This window comes from Macaca thibetana, chromosome 8 (assembly GCF_024542745.1).
Source record: "Macaca thibetana thibetana isolate TM-01 chromosome 8, ASM2454274v1, whole genome shotgun sequence".
NCBI classification, from domain to species: Eukaryota; Metazoa; Chordata; class Mammalia; order Primates; family Cercopithecidae; genus Macaca; species Macaca thibetana.
Window position 1 is genome coordinate 26,522,857 of NC_065585.1, and position 20,948 is coordinate 26,543,804.

A 20,948-nucleotide genomic window follows, 5' to 3' on the forward strand; every position below is an offset into this window, starting at 1 on the left:
GGGCACCCTGCTGCACTCAGGATAAAGTCTAAGTTTCTTACCTAACACACAAGGCTAGAAAACTAGCACACTTTACTGACATCTAAAGACCCTTACAATTATGAGAGACTAGGCTTTCTTTCACATGACATATGCTATATGAATTGCAAGTCTCAGAAAACCCAATCCAACTCTACCAGGCCTAAGTCAAAAGAGGTGATCTGTTGTCTCCCATACCTGAGAGATCTACGGGTTTCTAATTGAGTCGCCTGGGCTCTGTTTTCTTCTGTTGGCTCCCCTTTTGCTCACATGGAGGCTTTCATCTTGAGAGGTATGGATTGCTGTAGCAGTTCCTGCCTCAGGTTTTTCCAGGTTTACATATGGTGAGAGAGAGAACAGTTATTTCCCACTAATTCCTACACAAGTGGTAAGGTCTCTCTGATTGGACTGCCCAGGTCTTGTGATCAGAGATAATAGCATGTGCTGTAGCCCTAGAGTTAGAGGGGAGATCCCACCTGAACCATAAAGACTTTATCCCCAAGCGAGCATTGAATTGTTGTGAAAGTGGGGTGATTGGAGGTGAACTGGGACAAAACTACCAGTATTCCCTAGCATCCCAAGAATGGGAGTCTTTTGACAGAAGCAGTACCAGCAGTGAGTATTTGGGGCTGCCTGCCATGGTCTTGTTGACTGCATTCTCATGTGCACATGGTTGTCACTTGATTCTTCTGAGCACGTGAGAGAATGTTAAACTCGGAATGGTAGAACTGAAAGGAAGTTCACACGTTAAGTTTGTCTCCCTTATTTTGTGAAAGAACAACATGTGGTGCAGAGAGGAAGAGGGGTCCTAACTGTAGGTATCTGTATTCTGGCAGTGGAAACGTGGACACATTGCATCTCTGCTGCAAGATATGCACACCATGCCAAACTCCAAAGTACATGCCATCCATTTTGAGTTCAAAATAGAATTAGGTGGGTGCTTCGGCTGGCCAGGTGGTTGAAGCTTAGTGTATACCTCATTCCTCCTGAGTGCTCAGTAGGGCCTTGCCTGGGATAATTAAAAGTAAAGCAGAATTGCCAAGTACTTTCTCCTTTTCTTTGCTAACACTTTAGTCCAAGAAAATCAGACTTAGTAAAGAATGGATGGCAGTTTCAGACAGAGATCACACGGTTTGGGGATTGTGGGTGCCTTACTCAGTGGTTCTTAATTCTGGCTGCCTATTATAATCACCTGATGCCTGGGCTATATGAGGATCAATTGACTCAGGATTGCTCATGGTTGGCCAGGGAAGAGTGATTGTATACATTCTTCAGATGATTCTAGTGTGTGGCCAAGACTAACTATTGACTGGATTAGGTCCTGACTTCATTGACTGGTTCAGTGACTTTGGGTAAATAACTTAATCTCTTTGAGCTTCAATTTCTTCATCTGTGAAATGGGAACAATCCTATTCACCCAGAAGGACTGTTGAGGGGAATAAATGAAGTGATTTATGTAATGTATACAGCCAACCTATGTGCTCCAATAAATAAGTAGTTTCTTATCAGTGGTTCTTAACTTTACGGGGATATTGTGTTAGTCTGCTAGAGCTGCCATAACAAAATATTACAGACTGGGTGGCTTAAACAACAGAAACTGAATTTCTCACAGTTTTGGAGGCTGGAAGTCCAAGATCAAGGTGTCAGCAGGTTTAGTTTCTCCTGAAACCTTTCTACTTGGCTTGGAGATGGCCTTTGTTCTGTGCTTGCACACTCTGGTGTCTCTTCCCTTATTGTAAGAACATCAGTCATATTGGATTAAGACCCCATCCTTATAAGTTTATTAACTTTAAATAGCCCTTTAAAGGCCGTATCTCCAAATGTGGTGACATTAGGGGTTAAGGCTTCAGCATATGAATTTGTAGGGATGGGGGGGACACAATTCAGTTCATAACAGATGTGGCTTCTTTGATTCTTGGATGAAAGCTAGGTTTCCTTTAATCAGAAAGATGCAGAGATACACATGTGTATCAGACCTTGCATACATTTACTGGACCTTAAAGAACCTTTTAGCAATAGCTAAAGCAGCCTTACAGAAGGAAACAAATATGAGAGACAGAGGGATGAGAGAATATGTATAACACAGAAGAGGCATCCTATTCTCATTTATTCCTTCATTCAACAATTACGTACAGCATGCTGCCCACTTGCCAGCCATTGTGTGAGGATTATGAAACTGGCAAGGTCCCTGCTCTTAAGTCTTACAATTTTGTTGGGGGAGATAGACAGGAAACAAACACATATGCCATTAAATAACAGAGTACCAACTGCCATGTAGAGAATCAAAACAGAAAGATGTAGTGCTGTTTGCCTGGGAAGCAACTTAAATATCCTCACTGAGATGATGATGGTTAGGTGGAGGTTTGAGTGACAAGGAGTCAGCCATGCAAATGAGGGCATAGGGTTTATGGCTGGTGAAATGCCTGGTACTCTGGTTTATTTTAGTATCAGTTGTCGGAGCCAACTCTTCTCACACCAGCTGCTTCCCAGATTCAGTTCTGCTGCCTGCAGGGTGAGACTTCAGGGTTTGCTCTGATAGGCATGGCTATTGTGGATTGCATCCCTAGCTTGCAATCCCTAGCTTGTGTTTGAAGGGGCCAGACCCATCAATTCAAACATCTGTTTCTCTAAATCCTCACTGACATTACCGGAGTTTCATCACTATTGTCTTTAGCCTGAATTAAAGCAACCATGGGGGTGAGGGGACGTCAGCACTTGTGGTGTGGCAAATGCACAAGGAATATTTTGCACTGCAGTACATCCTTCTACAATGGTCTGATAGGGCCCTGAAGAATCCAAAGGGACCCCAAACAGCAGCTGACAGGACAGGAAGACTTCTAGAAGCTGAGCCCTAAGGAGACCCCATTGGCTTTAGGATAAAAAGCAAAATCCTTTTGTGGCCTGTAGACTCCTACAGATCTGGAGCCTGCCACCCTCTCCAGCCTTGCCTAGTACTACCTTCCCACACCCTCTGTGCCCCATGCATGCTGAGGGCTTCAGTGTATCACTGTCCCTCCGGCTTTGCACATGTGATTCCATCCACCTAGCTGCCTCTTTGCCTGGTGGATTCCTGCACACTATCAGTAAAGCTTTTCTAGACCCCTGTACTAGGTGGGGGTTTCCTGTCTCCCAAAGACTCTTCTCACCACACACAAGCCTGTCAATGCTCTGTGTGCACTTTTACAATTTAGAGTATCTGAAACCATTCTGTTTGTGTGATATCTGTCTTCTCTGCTAGTTTCTTAGTTTTCATAGGCATGGACCACATCCGATTTACTCACTAATTACTCTTCAGTGTCCGGCAAATTTCCTGGCAAACAGAAGGTGCATATTCAGGAGGGAAAAAGAGATCTGGGAGGTAATAGATGGAGGAGGAAGAAGACAACTGAGAAAGGTAAAGTGCCAGATGCCAAGGGAGGGAGAGCATGGAGTTTGCCAGTGATCAACAATGCCTAAAGTAATTGAGTTGTCAGGCCAAAGGCTGACGCTTCCTCCAGAGTTAGTATTAAGGGGTCATTGGTAGAATCAGAAGCAGGTGGAAGAGCCAGATTATAATGGATTGAGATCTGGGTGGGAGGTGGGCATTAGATATAACAGGTGGGTAGGGTTCTTGAGAATGGAAAGATGGAGTGCTTACCAGTACACATGTGGTTGCACTGCTTGTTTCAGATCCTGCCTCTGCTACTTGTAGCATGTGAGTTGACAAATTACTTCAACCTCCTTGTCTCAGTCTTTTCATCTATAAAATGGGATCCTAATGCATCTAGTTCCTAGAATTTAAGTATTCCTGGCAGGTGTATTGGCTATTGTGTGGAATCTGAGCAGCTAACAAGGACACATGTATTTTCTCATTCATAGTCTTCAGTTGGGCACAGCTTGACTCCAGGCTTCTGGCTGGGGTCTGCTCTGTAAACAAAGTGTGTGTCTTATTCTGGGGTCCAGGTTTACAGAGCGGTTGTTCAACAACAATTGTGGGTATGCTCTTCCTCTGGTTATCAGAATTACGTAAGGGGCTGAATCAAACTACCTAAGCATGTTTAACTCCCCTGCTCACATCTTGTCCACTTACATTCATTGACCAAATTCACGTGGCCAAGGCCAAAGTCATTGTATAGGGACAGACACTCTGCCCTAAGGGGAGGGTAGTGAATATTTATCAAACACTAATGTAAAATGCTTAAAATAGTGCCCATAGAGGTCTGTCTGCACTGCAAAAAATAATGTCCATCTGACAATGTTACTGTGGGGAAGGAGGAAAAGAGGGAGGAGTTTTAAAATAAGTTAATAGTCAAGTGGAGAGATTATTATATAGGGCAAGACTTGAGCATGTTAATTGACTCATGGGAAGGAGCCAGTGGGCTGGGTGAAGATAAAAGAGCAAAGCAGAAAAACTCAGATGAGGTTTGGAAACATGAACTTAGAGTGCTGCTGTCTTCCGTATGGCTTTTGCTATCAGCAGTAGCCAAAGAGGCAAATGCTTGGATTGATAGACTTTCTCTGATCTGAGCTTTGTGTACTTGACTTTTTTTCCCTTCTCCCTAATCTTAAGGAGAGACTTAGATTGTAACAGTTGGTGTTTACAATGTTTTAATGACTGTCATATTGAGAACTGACTGGAAGCATCTTTAGGAATAATTTACACAACCATAAAATGAATTGCTAATCTTTCCGAGTGGATTCTTTAGCCTTTTTTGTTTGTTTTTTTAATATACCAGCCAATGAGATCTAGACCAATGAGAGTACTGGTAAAATATTTTAGAAGCATTGTCTGATTTGAAAAGCTAAGTAGGAATATAAATCCTTCCCTAAATATGCAATCATACTGTCTGCCATTTGCTTGATGTTTTGTTTCTTCACTTGTTTCTTAGAGCAGTGTGGATGTATGTGATTAAGAGGTCTGTAGGATGCACATCCACCAGTGCTGGGCTGTAGGATGCATGGGTGGGAACATGAGGGATATGGGATGCGTGTTGATTTGAACCAGCAGTCATTATGTATCTTCTCTGATGGCCCCGGTGTCTAAAGGGATGTAGGTAATGGTATTGATGAACAACAACATTATTTATGGAATGTCTAACTTTATGGCAGTGACTTGAAAAAGTGGAAATGCACTGCCCTGGGTAGTGCAGATAAATACTTTAGGAGATTAAGGAATACAGGTCTATGTTGGAATAGGAGAGAAGGTTTTAATGAGACAAATTGCATCGCGAAGGATGCTTGTATATCAACATAGGAATATTGCCAGCCTGTGTTTATTCATCTATATTACTGAACCCACATGGGCTAAGTTTCTCCCTGCTTTAAACATCTATTGACTTTCCACCTGCTCAGTAAAAAAATTTCACATTTCTTATTCCAAGACCCAAGTCTCCATGCACTCATTGTAATGGATCCTGTATTATTTTTTTCTTGTAGTCCTTCCTGATTTTCTTGGCTTGGAGGTAAACATTTCCTTTTTCAATTTTGCAGCCTCTTATTGTTACTTTCTCTGCAGCTTTTATTTCCACCTTCCCTTACTGCCATTATCATCTGCAAACATAACTATTGGCTAGCTTATTTTTTGGTCAGTTGCATAGACGTACTCAAACCTGTAGCTTTCATAGTTTTCAAAATAGGGGACATAGAGTTTCTATAGATTTTTTTTCTTTTGCTAACATTAAAACTCATGTGCACAGATACAGACACACTTAATGTATCTTATCTAATTTCATAAAATTTGGTTATCACCAAAAAATGCGGACAAGACAGTAGAAGAATAAAGAACAGATCTTCACACTGAAAACATTTGGCCAACAGAAAGCTTACAGAGCTGTTTTTTATTTTTTATTTTTTCATTTTTCTGAGGACCACTGAGAGCTTCCTCACATAATTATTTCTTCTCTGGGAAGACATTTGTGAGCCACTATTTTAGGAGACTGTGAGCTTTACCAGAGCTGATTTATCTCTGAATCCCTATTTATCTCTTCCTCCCTCATAGATAATCTGGGGTCTCTAAAAGCTTGTAACAAGAAAATAACTGTGATTTGTGACACAGAAGCAATCAGTTTGGGGGACAGATTATTCAAAGATCTGAGAGTTGTCTAGAATAAATAGGAAGTCGTTTTTATAAAACTATGTCTAGAATGTATATGAAAGTCAGGACAGTAGACGGGTTATGAAACTGTTTATTAAAGAGCTAAATTTTTAGAATAAAATGTGTAATAATTGCATTTTTTTTCCTAATTCTGAAAGTGTAGATGTGGTTACTTAGATCATTACAAACAATTACATAACTATAGAAAAGAAAATAATTTTCTGAAGTAATTTCTGACCTCAAATTCTACTTTTCTCTGTTCTTTTTAAAACTAACATTTACAGAACAAAACAAATTGACTTTAACATTGGGTTTTCCCAGTGCTGTACACATATGCTGTACACAGCCACCTGTGACTACAGAAGTGTGGCTAGTACAACTGATGAACTAAATTTTAAAATAAAAAACATAATTAATTTAAAATAGTGACTACTGGCTCCTATATTGGACAATGTTATGTCAAAGGATTGACCAAGGTACGTTCAGAAGTATTGAACCATTATTAGTAATACCACCTTTGATGGTATCTTGTCAGTTTTCACGGTAAAATTGATACATTTGAAAAGGAACTTTTTTTTTTTTTTTTTAAATTAAGGAGTCTTTAGTAACTTGTATACTTATCAATGGCTCCATTGAACTTTGAACTACTTTTAGCCTTTGGACCACCGCAAATTTTTAAAGTGCTAATTCTCAATTCATGAATTAAACTTTGTCCATTTCCTTCATCATTATATCTCTCATTTTAGAGAACATGATTTTTGATTATAAAAATAGATATATATGTTTTATGCATATATACACACACATATATAGACATTTGTGAAGATCAAGTGCAATAAGGGATGGAGTTCGTTAAACTTGAATGTTCCTTTAGTCTGAATGTTACTATGAATAGACAGAGTAAGCAAACAAAATTGCCTGCTAAGTTTGTCTTGCCCCACCCTCTCTGAGAAGAGAAATGCTCATGTTCATTAAGTCATACCAGAACCTCTCATGCTTTTACATATTTCTGTGGTTTGATAGATACTTATGTTTCTGCCTGGAATTTTCTTATTCTCATTTTTTAAATTTCCAGACCAAAATCTTCAAGAGAATTTTAAGTTTCTCTTTTTCGTCCTGGAAGCCTGTGTCTGACCTTTGTAACCTTCTACCTTTCCTAACAACACTAATCACCTGTTTCTGTTAGTGGAGCTGTGTGTACAGGTATATGCAGATGTATGTACAAATGATCTAGGTATTTGATTTTTGAAGAAATCAGTATCATTAAAATGATACTAATAACAGTAAAGGAAGTAATAATTACAACAGTGTTTACCGTTTGCTGCGGACTTTCTATGTGCCAGGAATTGATTAAACACTTTTAATATGCTTTTATTTAATTATTCTAAAATCTTATAAAGAAGTTACTATTCTAATTTTATAGGTAAAACAACACCCACCTAAAGGGAAGTAACTTGACCAAGGCCATACAGCTAGTCAGTGGGGACAGCCAGATTTGACTCCAAAGCCCATGATTTACCTACTAAACAATAATTAAAATGCAGAGGAAAAAAAAATCTTATTCCCCAGAGTAGCATGAGAACTATATGGTGTCAAACAGTCTGAATTTCATTCATTTCCCCTTTGTCATTTTTTTTTTTCTCTATTTGCCTTTCTTTTTTTTTCTTTTTTCCCGAGATGGAGTTTCGCCCTTGTTGCTCAGGTTGGAGTGCAATGGCACCAGCTTGGCTCACCACAACCTCTGCTTCCTGGGTTCGAGTGATTCTCCTGCCTCAGCCTCCCGAGTAGCTGGGATTACAGGCATGCACCACCACGCCCGGCTAATTTTGTATTTTTAGTAGAGATGGGGTTTCTCCATGTTGGTCAGGCTGGTCTCGAACTCCTGACCTCAGGTGATGTGCCCACCTTGGCCTCCCAAAGTGCTGTGATTACAGGCATGAGCCACTGCACCCAGCCTTCTATTTGCCATTTTTATGGTGGCCTTAAACATGTTGCTTAGCATCTCTTAGTCTTCTTCTTTTTTTTTTTTAAAATAGGTATCACCACCTTCATGTTAGAGGATGAAAAGTCCTTTGAATATGTTGATTCTGTACTTTTTCCTTCTTCCCTCCCAAAGTACCCAATTGTCATATGTAAAGACTTCCTAAATGATTAGCGTCACCTTTTTTTCCATTAGCTTGGTTTCACAGAGAATGCAGTCAGCTCGTCAGTAGAAACTCTGTTATAAGGTGGCAATATTTGCTTTTATGTCTTATTTTTAACCTCATTTCCCAATTTGCTCCCAGATTATTTTTTTATGTATTTGAAAAGCTGTTTTTTTTCCCCCTCTTGTTTTCTTCCTAAATTATACTTTAGTTTGTCTTTTCCAGGTAGGTTGCATTTTTATGTCTATATTGTATTTATCCTTTAAAAGTGCATGGTACTATTTTGTTTATTTAACTGTATTAAAATTGTTAGCATGTAATATTTGTCTACTGTGATGGAAGAGGACAATGGGTAAAAGTGGAGGATTTATGTTCACTGAACACATTGGTGGTGTCAAGAATTTTATATGTGTTATTTCTCTTTATCAACACAATAATAATGTGAATGTAAAAAGTAGGTAATATTAGTATTGCCATTTTACAGAAAAGAGATGATATAACTTGTCCATACTTGAAAATATATTGTAAGAAAATGGTAGAGCTTGGATTTTCAATTAATGTGTGTTGGCCGAAGATAGAATTAGGAATGAAAACATGTAAGCCAAAGGTCATTTATAATATCTTTTGAAAAATAAAATATATCTAGTGCCTGTATTTAATTCTGCTTTGTTATATTTTTGAGATTATTTTATATACAATAAAAGTATATAAGTGTTAAGTTCGATCAGTTTTGATACTTGTATCATGTAACCAAAAGCAAGGTGGAGAACGCTACTGTTCTCCAAGTGCCCTCTACCCTTTCCAGTTGAATTATCCTTTGTTTCTTCCATTCTGCTCTTGAGCCTATCCACTGGAACTTTTAATTTTGTTTATTGTATATTTCAGTTCTAACATTTCCATTTGGTTATTCTTCATGTCTTCTATTTCTTTGCAGAGACTTTATTTCTCAAAAAAGCTTATTTTTTTTTTTCCATTTGTGTCAAGTGTAATTGCTTAGTGAAGCATTTTTAGCATAGCTGCTTTAACATTTTTCTCAGATAGTTCTGATGTCTCTGTCATCTGGGTGTTGGTGTCTATGGAATGTCTTTTGTCTTTCAGTTTGGTATCTTCCTGGTTATGAGTGATTTTCTATTGAAGCCTGGATATTTACATGTTGTGTTATGAGATTCTAGATTTTATTTAAACCTTTTGTTTCAGCTTGCTTTTTAAAATGCCAGTCTGGCCAGGGAAAAGAGGCGATACCACTTACTTACTGCCAGGTAGAGTTATAAACCCAGGTTCCCCGCTCAATCTCAGTTGATACCTGAAAGGCAGGACTTCTTCCTTATGGCTGGGTAATAGTGAAAGTCCTAACTGTCTACCTGATGCAATCCCAGGAAGGAAGGCTCACCTCTTATAAACTGGTAAAGGTGAAAGTCCAGCCTTGCCATATCATCTCAACTGACATTTTGGAGATGAGGAGGTATCCTCTTTACCAACTGACAGAGATGAAAACCTGGACTCCCTACTTGGCCTTCTGTGGCATTCTCCTGGGAGTATTGGGGTACCTGAGTGCAGCCTGCTGAGGGTGTGAGTCTAGGCTTTACAATCAGCCTGTACTGATGTGGTGGTTGGATCACATTTCTTTTCTGTAATGTTCGAGTAGAGCAGTTATTGTCTACATGTTTCCTATCTTGCTACGCTGTCTCTTTCCTGGTCCTTTGGCTAAAGAGAGCAAGCTCTTGTTGTGTATTATTTTTTGTCTGTGCTCAGAGGTGTTCCCAAATTGCAGGCTTCTTTAGTTCTAAGTCTGGGATATACGAGGCAAAAGGAAGCTGAAAGAACTCACCACCAGGTTATTCAAGGTCCTTCAAGGTCTTTAGATGGTCTGCCTTCTCTTTACCATTCAGTTGTCTTATGTTTGTCTCATATATAATGTCCATCATTTTTAATTTTACTAACTGGGATGAATTGAGAAAAGTATGTCTATTTCTTTTTCCCCGAAGGATGCAAGAGGAACTACTTTATTTAAAAAAATAAAGAGTAGATGATATGTAGTAAAGGAAAATAATGTTTCATAAAAACATGGTTCAATTCATATACATAAAGATGACTGGTCATGGATTCACACTGTGAAATCTGTTTCTGTAGTATCATAGTTAAAAATATTTTTAAAGTCACCAGTGTAGACCACTTATCAGTCTCTCAAAATGATACCTGAATCCCTCGTCTAAGCATCATAGAACCTCTGCATGTATCTGCCCTTGTATTCTCCTCATGAATAAGAAGAGTTAATATTCATGCCTTGGACATCTTCCAAAGTCTGTCCCCACTTTACTGATGCTGCAATACCTAAGTTAAGCATTATTTTAATTTCCATTGTTTTAGGTTGTCTAGATATCAAGTGTAGGACAAGTGAATATTTGATGTGGTGATTAAACTTAAGTAGTCTTTGGAAAACTGGATTCCATTATAGCCAACTGTTTTTGCAAAGATGAAATTGTTTCTGTAGACAAGTAAACCGGAGTGAGTGAGCATCGTGGGGTCCAGAGAAGACCATGTCCTTACACTGTTGCATGTGGTCTGAACGTCTGGCACTGCTGAACAGTCACGTAGGTCCAGCTTGGGCAGCCACATCATCATTGTCAGGCTACTGTGGGCAGACTTGTGAGGACAATAGCATGAGTTTTGTGGGTTCAGTCTTTCAGTTTCCATTTAGTTTCTTCCCCTGTCTTTCTCATTGCTGTAATAACTTCGTTCTTTCTAGTCTCTTCTTGCATGGAATAGGGGAGCCATCTATTACTGGCCACTTAGACTTGCTGGGGGTGGACATGTTCAGCTTTTAATGCTGCTGAATTACCCTTCTGGACATTTATATATTACCCCTGTTTTTGATAGTGGGAAAAGGACCTCTATAGAAATTTTCATCTTCAGCAAGTATATGTAATATCACATTTAGCTGACCAAGGAGAAATTTGGAAATCATATTCTGTCTCCTCGTTGCCTGACCCAAGTGATAAAATTCAGCATAATTTAGCTCATTTAAATTACCTGGGAGTGGGAAAGTACAGAATAACTCAGAGGCTAGTCCTGCAAAGACCCATAAGTTCTTTCTTGATGTTGCTAAAGGAGGCTGGGGTTTTCAGGTCCCAGTGCCCTTCAGGTTATGGTTATACTCTACCCTAGAACAAGGGCCAGCAAACTGTTTCTGCAAAGAGCCAGCCAGCAAATATTTCAGTCTTTGCAGGCCACATGGTCTGTGTCACAGCTACTCACTGCTGCCATTGTAGCACAAAAGCAGACATGAACACTATGTAGATAAATGAGCATGCCTTATTTATTATTTTCCAATAAAACTTTATGGACATAGAACTTTGAATTTCATATAATTCCCATGTGTCATAAAATGTTTTTTCCAATCATGTTAAAATGTAACAACTCTTTTGGGGTCACAAACCACACGAAAACAAGCAGCAGGATGGATTTGGTCAATGGGCCATAGTTTGCTGACCCCTATCCTGGAAGATATCTGCTGGGCAGATTCCTTTGCCCAAGGAGATAAATTGTGCTCCCTTTCTATTAGCTAAACCAAGCCTGTGTTCCTGAGACATACTTTCTGGTACAGTTGTTATATTTTTATGTTGACAAATTAATGACCAGATACACAGGAACACATTCCCATCCCCATTCATGGATGCAAAAGTTTTCATGAATGATCTGGGCACTTTTCTGGGTACCTTAGGACCCCAACTAAGCAAGAAAGTTCCATCCTCAGGACTTCACAGTGTCATCTGGATTGATTCCACCTCTGATGTCAGTGTTTACTCATAACAACATGTATTGCTAATGTATATCTTCCTTGCTAAGCAATTATTCATACTATACTTAATCATCTTTTTAAGTCATAATAGGAGTTGTGAAACCCAGACCAGAACATTTTGCTAGGATTTCAGTTTTCTCTTTTTAAAAGAAGAGCTAAACAATCCTATGTTGTTGGTTAAAATGGAAATGTGTCATTTTGCAGTGGTTCATCTGAAAGTTGTAGAAGACTTGACTAACCATGGCTCAATAAGCAGGGAATTACTTTTCTCACAGACTGTCAAGTCCAGAGGGGAACAATGAAGAACAAAGTTCGAGTAGCCCATAATTTCAGAGCCAATGTGACTATTATTCTCTTGACTTTTTTTCATGTTTGTAGCCCTGTGGTCACAGCATGTTCTGTAGCAGTTCTAGATATCACATATGCATTTAAGGCAGAGAGAAAGGGGAAGAGTGGTGTTAAGATCTTTCCTCTTTTGTCATTTCCAGAACTGTTTGTTTCCCATCAAACTTCTGCTTATGTGCCCTAGGGAGGAATCTGTCATCAACCTCACTTGTAGCTGCAAGGGAAGCTGTGAAATATGCTATTTGGCTTTGTAGCCATACTTCAGTAGGTGGCAAAAATGAGAGTGTTGAGAATGTGTAGCCCATCAGAAGTGTCTGCTACAAAGAGTTACAGACTTTTTGTGGTGTTCACATTACTTCTGGAGGGTAGTCTCTGCTGAATTTGAATCCAGAATATGATAAGTGAAGCACCTATAATAATTAAAACAATGAATTAAACATATTGGAGAGTGTTATGTGTATATTATATGAGGGAAGTGTTAAAGAAGGACCATATCTTTCAGGAACTTTAGCTAGAAACAATATATAAACATGAAATTTTAAATAACCTGTCTCAATTCTAATAACTAATGGTGGGGATTGGAGTATATTTGTTTTTAAGGTCATTGATTCATTTAGCAACATTTATTGAGGGTTAAGTATGTACAACTGTGTAGGCTTTGCACGTGCAAAGATGAGTAAGATAGCCTCTGCTTTGCAGGTGGCAGTCAAGTAAATCAGTAGTTTCAGGATAGCTTTATGGTTTTGTGATTTAAAATTTTTGGTGAATTACATAATTAGATTGGAAGCAACTTTTATTTGCTTTTTTGAAAAATATATGTTACGCATCTGTACTGAATGGCAGTGAGTAGGATTGAATCAGTATCTTTCCGTCATATCTATGCTCAGTCTATAAACAATGATTGAACACCTACTGTAAGGTTGTTATATGGCTACACACTACATTTGTAAAGCTCAATAAGATGTAGTCACTTCTTCCAGGGGCTCCCAGTCATAGACTTAGCAGACCTGTCAATAAATATTTGCAATGCATGATACATACACACACATGCAGATCATATAAGAAGAAGAGGTGGGCTGGGCATTGTAGCTGATGCTTGTGTTCCCAGGACTTTGGGAGGTCGAGGTGGGCAAATCGCTTGAGCAGATCGCATGATACCTGAATCCCTTGTCTAAGCATCATAGAACCTCTGCATGTATCTGCCCTTGTATTCTCAAGGGCAGATATAGCTGCAGGAGTTCAAGACCAGCCTGGGCAACATGGAAGAACCCTGGAGTTCAAGACCAGCCTGGGCAACATGGCAGAACCCTGCTTTTACAAATAATACAAAAATTAGCTGGGTGTGGTGGTGCACACCTGTAGTCCCAGCTACTTGGGTGGCTGAGGTGGAAGGAACACTTGAGCCTGCGAGTTTGAGATTGCAGTGAGCCATGATCACACCACCGCACTCCAGCCTGGGCAACAGTGCAAGACACTGTCTCAAAAAAAAAAAAAAAAAAAAGAAACAAAGAAAAAGAGGGGAATTGTCTTTATTGCTTAAGAGGATATACTGGGTACCAGACTAGTTAAAGCTTTACAGTAGAAAAAAGAGAAAATTTATGTTTCCTGAAGCAGTTATGTATGCAAATAAGGGAAAGGAAGAGCATATGATGTTAAAAGGTCAGTTCTGTCAAGGCAGAGAAGCACAACACATTTCAGGGCATTGCTAGCAGTTTCTATGTGGCGGTTCCTTGGTTGGGGAGCCAGTTCATTCTGAGGGGCAATTCAGAGTGTTTTCACAGTGTCTCTATTCAAGGCCAAACTCAGATAGAGGAACATTAAAATTTAATAAGTCTCCATCCCTTGTTTCATGACAGAGAGTGTCTGGCGTGGGTGGAGATTGGAAGAACTGGAAGTTGGGTGGCTTCCTGGAGAGTAAGATGCAGTTGTTCTTGGGAATGACAGCGGATGCCAATGCATCCCTCAACTCTTCTTGCATCACTGTGAGGAGAGAAAACAAGGTCTGGCACTTCATTCCAGATAACCTGTTAGTGTCACCTAAATCACATGAAAATGGCATCCCTCAGCCGCAATCCTTGGAGAGTCCAGGCTCATTTCCAGCAAGCAGCAATCCAAGCCCTGCTTCTGCTGATTAGGATAAGACCTGTTTTGGAGAACATTTCCCTTCCAGGAAAGTTCTGAACTAATCTAATACTTTTGAGCTATAATTTTTACAATTTTATTAAAAAATAAAACCAAATAATATTCTAGCTGAAAATCACGATATTATTCATAAGTAAACTCTCAAACACCTTTGAATAAAAATATCTTTGGAACCTCTCTTTCCATTTTGGGAGGGTATTAGGGAGTTGAAATGAGAGGGAGTGGGTTTTAAAATTTTTATTTTTTAGTGTGACAAAATATACATTAAATTCATCATTTTAATCATCTTTAATTATGTGGTTCAATATCATTAGGCAAATTCACATTATTGTATAACCATCACCACCATCCATCTCCAGAGAGTTTTCATCATCCCAAAGTGAAATACTATACCCACAACTCACCAATAACTTCCCATTTTCTCTCCCACAGCCCCTGTGTAGCCATTGTTCTATTTTCTTTCTCTGTAGATTTGACTAACTCATATAAGTGAATCGTCCAATAGTTGTCCATTTTTGTCTGGCATATTTCATTCAGCATAATGTCTTCAAGGTTCATGCATGCTGTAGCATGGATAAGAATGCCATTCCTTTTAAAGGCTGCAAAATATTTCATTATATGTATCACATTGTGTTGATCCATTCATGCATCCACAGGCATTTGGTTTATGCCTGCTTGACTGTTATGAATAATGCTGTTATGTACAAGAGCATACAAATATCTGAGTTCCTGTTTTCAGGTATTTTTTTGTGTGTATATATACCTAGAAGTTGAATTGTTTGATCAAATGACAATTCTGTGTTTAATTTTTTGAGAAACCACCATACAGTTTTCCACGGGGGTGTATCACTTGACATTCCCACGAGCAATGCAGCTGGTTTTCAATTTTCTGGGGAAGTAGGTTTTTACATATGAAAAAAAGATGGTGCCTTCAAAGGGGCATTTCAAAACAATGCTAAAATATATGCATTTGCAGTGAAACATTTCTCTCTTAAATTTTTTAAAGAGCAATGTTTGTGAAATTAATTTTGGTTTTTAACTCATTTTGAAGAATTCAATATTAGTGACATTCAAATTAAGTAAAAGTGACAGCAGCAGCATTTCCCATAAAGACCACAAGCTACCTGCAGTGTCAATTCAATAACTAGGAATCTGTTAGGCACAGGAGTGGTGGTGAAGATCAGGGAAACAAGAAGAGGGCCTCGAAGCTGACCAGTGAGTTGCCAAGCCCATTAGATTAAGTAAATAACTTTAGTGAAAACAAGAAAGGGCAATGATGAGCACAGAAAAGAGAAATCAAATGGGGACACCTTTGACACAAGCAAGGAGATGGAGGTCATGCATTGTAGGAAGCCATTGGAGAGGTGTTTGATTTGTAAATATTAGGGACATGAAATTTCAGGGAAAACAAAGCAAAGTCTGTCAAAAATTGTTTTAAATAAATAATTCTAAGTACAAAAACCTAAATCAACTATTGCGTTTGCAGTGGAGGAAGGAACAGCTATGGAGGATTAAAATATTTGTGTGAAGAATAAGGCTACGTGTGTGGAAAGTCAAAAAACTGTATTCTGCCTCCTGTTTATAGATACCTTACATTTTGAATGCCAAGTATTTACTAGCAGAGAAAGGCTTCCTTCTGATTTAAGGATGATTGTGTAAAGGAAGGGAATTGCTGGTTCATTCTGCAGCTGAACAAGTGTTTCCTTAATGTCTCTTATGTGCCAGGTCCTGGACTCAGGAATGGAAGTCATGGAGATGAAAAACAGATGGTACCTGCCCTCCAGGAGCTTACAGTTGTGCTGGGCAAGGCAGATAGATCAATTACATGGACATTCTCAGTACCGTGAGGAAAATGAAGCACCAGGGGACTGTGTGCAAGAGGGAGCATAGGGAATGGGTTCTTGCTCTGGTAGCCAGAGACTCCTAAAAGACTTTCTGAGGAAGAGGTCTGAGCTGACATGAGATGAATAGGAGTTAGCCTCCCGAAGAGCAGGAGGTAGGATTAGGTTGGAGTAGGACCAGCATTTCTAGGTGGTGGGACCACCATGATCAGAGGTGAAGGAAGTATAAGAGTCAAATTTGGTGGGGAGGTGATAGGGGAAGAGAATAGGAGGTCTACCAGCAGCTCAGTGGTATTCCTAGGTCATGAATTTCAAGGTAGGAAGCAGCAGAAGATAAAGCTAGACAGAAAGATCAAAGCTACACATTTTTCTTTTCTTCATTAATGTCTGAATCCATCCCATGCCAATCCCCCATCTCCCTACACAAGCACACCTTTTAAAAATAATCACAACTCTGGTGTATTTAATTGAATAGTCACTGTAAGTAGGCTAGTCTTTGGAGATGGAGAAGCTGATTGATATTAACAGTAATTAGCTTCAAGCTCTCAGAGGCTTTGGCTATGAGTTCTCTTTCCAGCACTGCCTAAAGTGGGCATTGTGGTTGGTTCCCCAGCATCCATTCTGCTATAGCCCTGCAGAGTAGCAGCAGTGTGGTTTGGGGAATTGACCTGAGCTGGTCAGTTGGTTTAAGAGTAATCCTATTTCCACTGCCAGGGTGTTAGTTCAGTAATAGGCATGTAATTCACTCCTGGCCAATGAGAAAAGAGAATAAAATTTGAAAGCGGTTTGGGAGAAAAAGCCATAGTCAACCAAGCCCTTTCTGCTTCAAAACTAAAAGCTTATAGTCTAGATGCTACAAAGGGACCCAGGTTCAGGATAAAGGTGATGCTATGGATAGTAGAATGGAGAAAGAATAAAAATCACAGTGCTTGATGAAACAACCAATAGGCAAATCAGCTAATTCTGAACTTGTGCCATTACTGGACTTCTTATTCTGACAGCTAATAATTTTCCTTACCGTTTAATCCAGTTTGGATTTTTCCATGTGTGATATGAAATCATGTATCCTAAATGATTCATAACTTTTGTGACTTTTCTGTATATACCAGTATAGAATGCCCTTTTGTGAACCTAACCTCTTCGAGCCTCATTTTCCTTATCTGTGAAATGAACATAGTTATGTCTCAGAGTTTTTCATGAAGATCATTTGAGATTCAGAACAAAGCCCAAAAGGGAGATATGAACTAATACATGTTAAGTGCCCAGAATGTACCACTAAATAGGAAGCTTAGAGACTAGGAGAAGAGAAATTCATAAATAGTGTCCACATAAAGTGGTAGAAATAAGATCACATGCATTTGGACCTTTGTGCAATCAGTTTGTTTTTTTAAAGAAATATCATTTAATATTTGAGCAGTATGTTAGGTGTAGAGCTATTGGATTTGCTGATAGATGGAAGGGAAGTGATGAATCATAGAGTGATGTTATGGACGTCTCATCAGTTTCTGAAGACTGGAACAGGCAAATTGTTTCTGCTGCAGTTTTACTTGTCTGACATTCATAAGAAAGGTCTGTCTAGGCTGCAGTTAATATTTGGAAGTCACCGGAATGTTGATTGGGAACATGGGAATAGATGGTACCTGTTAAGGAGAGAGTGGATAGTGGGAGGAAAACACCACTTCTTTTGGGAAGCCTACCTCATCCCTCAGGTCTAAAGTACTCATCAGAATCCTGGCAAAGACGAGGCAAAGAGGAAACTGTGGCCTGAATGGAGTGCTGAAAGAAGGGTTGGGCTTTCTGAGTCACAGAAGCTGGTTGGAGGGAAAGAATGCTGAGAAAGGGGAAAGCCTAAAAATGTTGGGTAAAAGGAGATTATTGATGAAGTAGAGACCTGGGGAAGATGGGGGTATTAAGTATCTGGCCTTAACTTCTCTGTGAATAAAGGAAAGGGGATGAGGATAGGAGTTTACCTGAATTTGAAGAGTTGGGGTAACAGGGAAATGAAATAATTTACTACCAGAGAAGTCAAAACACATATACCTGCCAACTGCACACAGACATACATGGTAGTTCACGTAGTAGTGGAATGCATATCTTACAACATTCATTGCTATTTATTTGATAATACAGAGTATGTAGCGGGGACTCAGTAAGTGTTTGTTAGATGAATAAATATCCCCAGAAAATCAGCTTTAGATTTTATGTGTGGAATATCTATGTTACAGGGCATGGAAGAGAGTAAGATGCAAAAAACTGGAAGCCACGGGGCTTGACGCCCTTGAGCCCTTCACTCTGGGTTTTTCTTTTTTGTCATGTAGAAGTGACAGTTCTGTTTGAAAATCACCAGTCCTTTTGTTTGCCTCCTTTATTACATTGTGAGTTCTTTGAAGGTAACATCTGTCATATGTAAATCCATGTTTCCAGGATCTAACCCAGGGATGGCACATAGTAAGTGCTTAAGAAATATTGCTTGAATGAATGCAAGAGAGTGGACTTGAGTGGATTCTTAAATAATAGAGAAGGTCCAGAAGGAGAGAGGGTGAGCACTTTTCAGATGGAAGCAGAGATATAAACTAAACTGCAGGGTTGAAATAATTGCATGTGTGAGAAGCAGTGACAACGTTGCCCGATTTGGTATTCTCATCTGTAATGTGGGGATTCGTAACTTGCTAAAAGTCAAACAACTTGGAATTGAGGGCTTCTGGATTTGCACCTAAATCTTGCTGATTTTCAAACTCAGGGTTTCCCACTATACCATGCTTCCTCCTCACCATATTATTTATCGTAGTAATCACACCACTTCTTGACTCACAGATGCCTCGTTTTTTTCCGACTTAGGCTTGATGAAATATTTTCTGTCATGGACACCGTCTTTATGTGGTTTGTTTTCTGAGTTCTATTTGTTGCTTTTTCCTAGCTCTTCACTGTGGTTTGAATCCACGGGGCATTGATCACCCTGCCCATGCTGAAGGTATTAAACTGCAAATTGAAGGTGAAGGTGTGGAATCTCAATCCATTAAAAACAAAAATTTCCAGAAGGTGCCTGACCAGAAAGGAACCCCCAGGCGACTGCAGGCAGAATCTGAGACGGCTAAGGTGCGTACTATGCCAGTTAATTACGGAGATTTGAAAGCTGCAGCCTTGATATGTTGTAGTCCAGCCACAGAGAAGAGCTGAGTGCTTTCACTAATTACCGTTGTATCTGTGGTCAAATGAGCACTGTATCTTGCTGATAAATAACTATAAATGAAAATATTAACTCTATTCCCTTTGGAATGAAATTGAAACCCATTTGTGGCCAGTCTCAGAGCATGAGGCTCTGAGGTTATACAGAAGTATGCCCTGTACTTAAAGCTAAAAGATTCACCTGCCAGGCTCAGACTTACTACTCTATGGTGTTGGGCAAGTCATGTGACTTTCTGAGTTGCACATTCTTCATCTACACAAGGGAATCATAAAATGACTTCTCTCATCAGGTCGAGTAAGTCAAATGATTGCATGCTTTTGGAAGCATTTTATAAAAGTCCCAGTACTGGCCGGGCGCGGTGGCTCAAGCCTGTAATCCCAGCACTTTGGGAGGCCGAGACGGGCGGATCACGAGGTCAGGAGATCGAGACCATCCTGGCTAACACAGTGAAACCCCGTCTCTACTAAAACAAATACAAAAAACTAGCCAGGCGAGGTGGTGGGCGCCTGTAGTCCCAGCTACTCGGGAGGCTGAGGCAGGAGAATGGCGTGAACCCGGGAGGCGGAGCTTGCGGTAAACTGAGATCCGGCCGCTGCACTCCAGCCTGGGCGACAGAGCGAGACTCGGTCTCAAAAAAAAAAAAAAAAAGTCCCAGTACTTCATGAGTATGAGAGGCTTGTGCTTACAGGTATTGTTAATTAGTAATAGCTGATATTTTATGAAATATGCATGTATATCCCAGGTACTATTTGAAGGACTTAATGAAAGAGAAAATCATTTTATTCTGCTGTAGGATACTTAGTTCTTTTCAGTCTTTAACCTAAACATAGGTACCAGAGAACTGACAAAATAGGCATTGGTGAAGATGTGTGGAAACTTGGGTTCTGTGGGGTAGGTAATATTTTAGTAAGGACAGCCTCTTCTAAAGGCTTCCTCCAGTGGAACTGGCACTATCCGGGTATTTGTCTGAAACCAGTGCAGATGTTCATGTTTGGGGCACAGTGTTGTTGAAGATACTCATATTTGTTTTCCTCTTGGACATGGAGGAAATTAATCTTCATATAGTTTTGTTTCTCCCTTTGTGTATTCCCTGCAAGACAATTTCCTTTCAAATGTTGGTTGAGCAAATGAATGTATGCATGCCTTGGAAAGCAAATGTTGTAAGCACCCAAGAAAAATCTTAAGGAAAAAGGTCACCTTACTGTTGTACAATAACCACCTCCCTTCTCCTCCAAATAAGGTCTTCCAAAATCAGACGTGAATTTTTTGCTTTATCTACAGTTTGGAATAATTACTGTTATTGCTTCTCTTCTTTAGTGTGGATAATTAAAAATTGTTGACATTAAGTACGTGTGTGTTGTAGGGAATGGGGAATGATTACCAAGAAATATATTGCAGG

General features: G+C 39.5%; 1 protein-coding gene across 6 annotated transcripts in view; it reads left to right on the top strand.

The window, feature by feature from the left end:
- The window catches only part of SAMD12 (sterile alpha motif domain containing 12), a 478,056-nt gene that overhangs the window by 21,627 nt on the left and 435,481 nt on the right, over positions 1-20,948 (top strand). For all 6 annotated transcript variants that reach the window (XM_050802115.1, XM_050802111.1, XM_050802110.1 and 3 more), the window contains exon 2: positions 19,280-19,458. In XM_050802115.1, the coding sequence (XP_050658072.1) occupies positions 19,280-19,458 (179 nt within the window). The remainder of the gene's footprint in view (positions 1-19,279; positions 19,459-20,948) is intronic.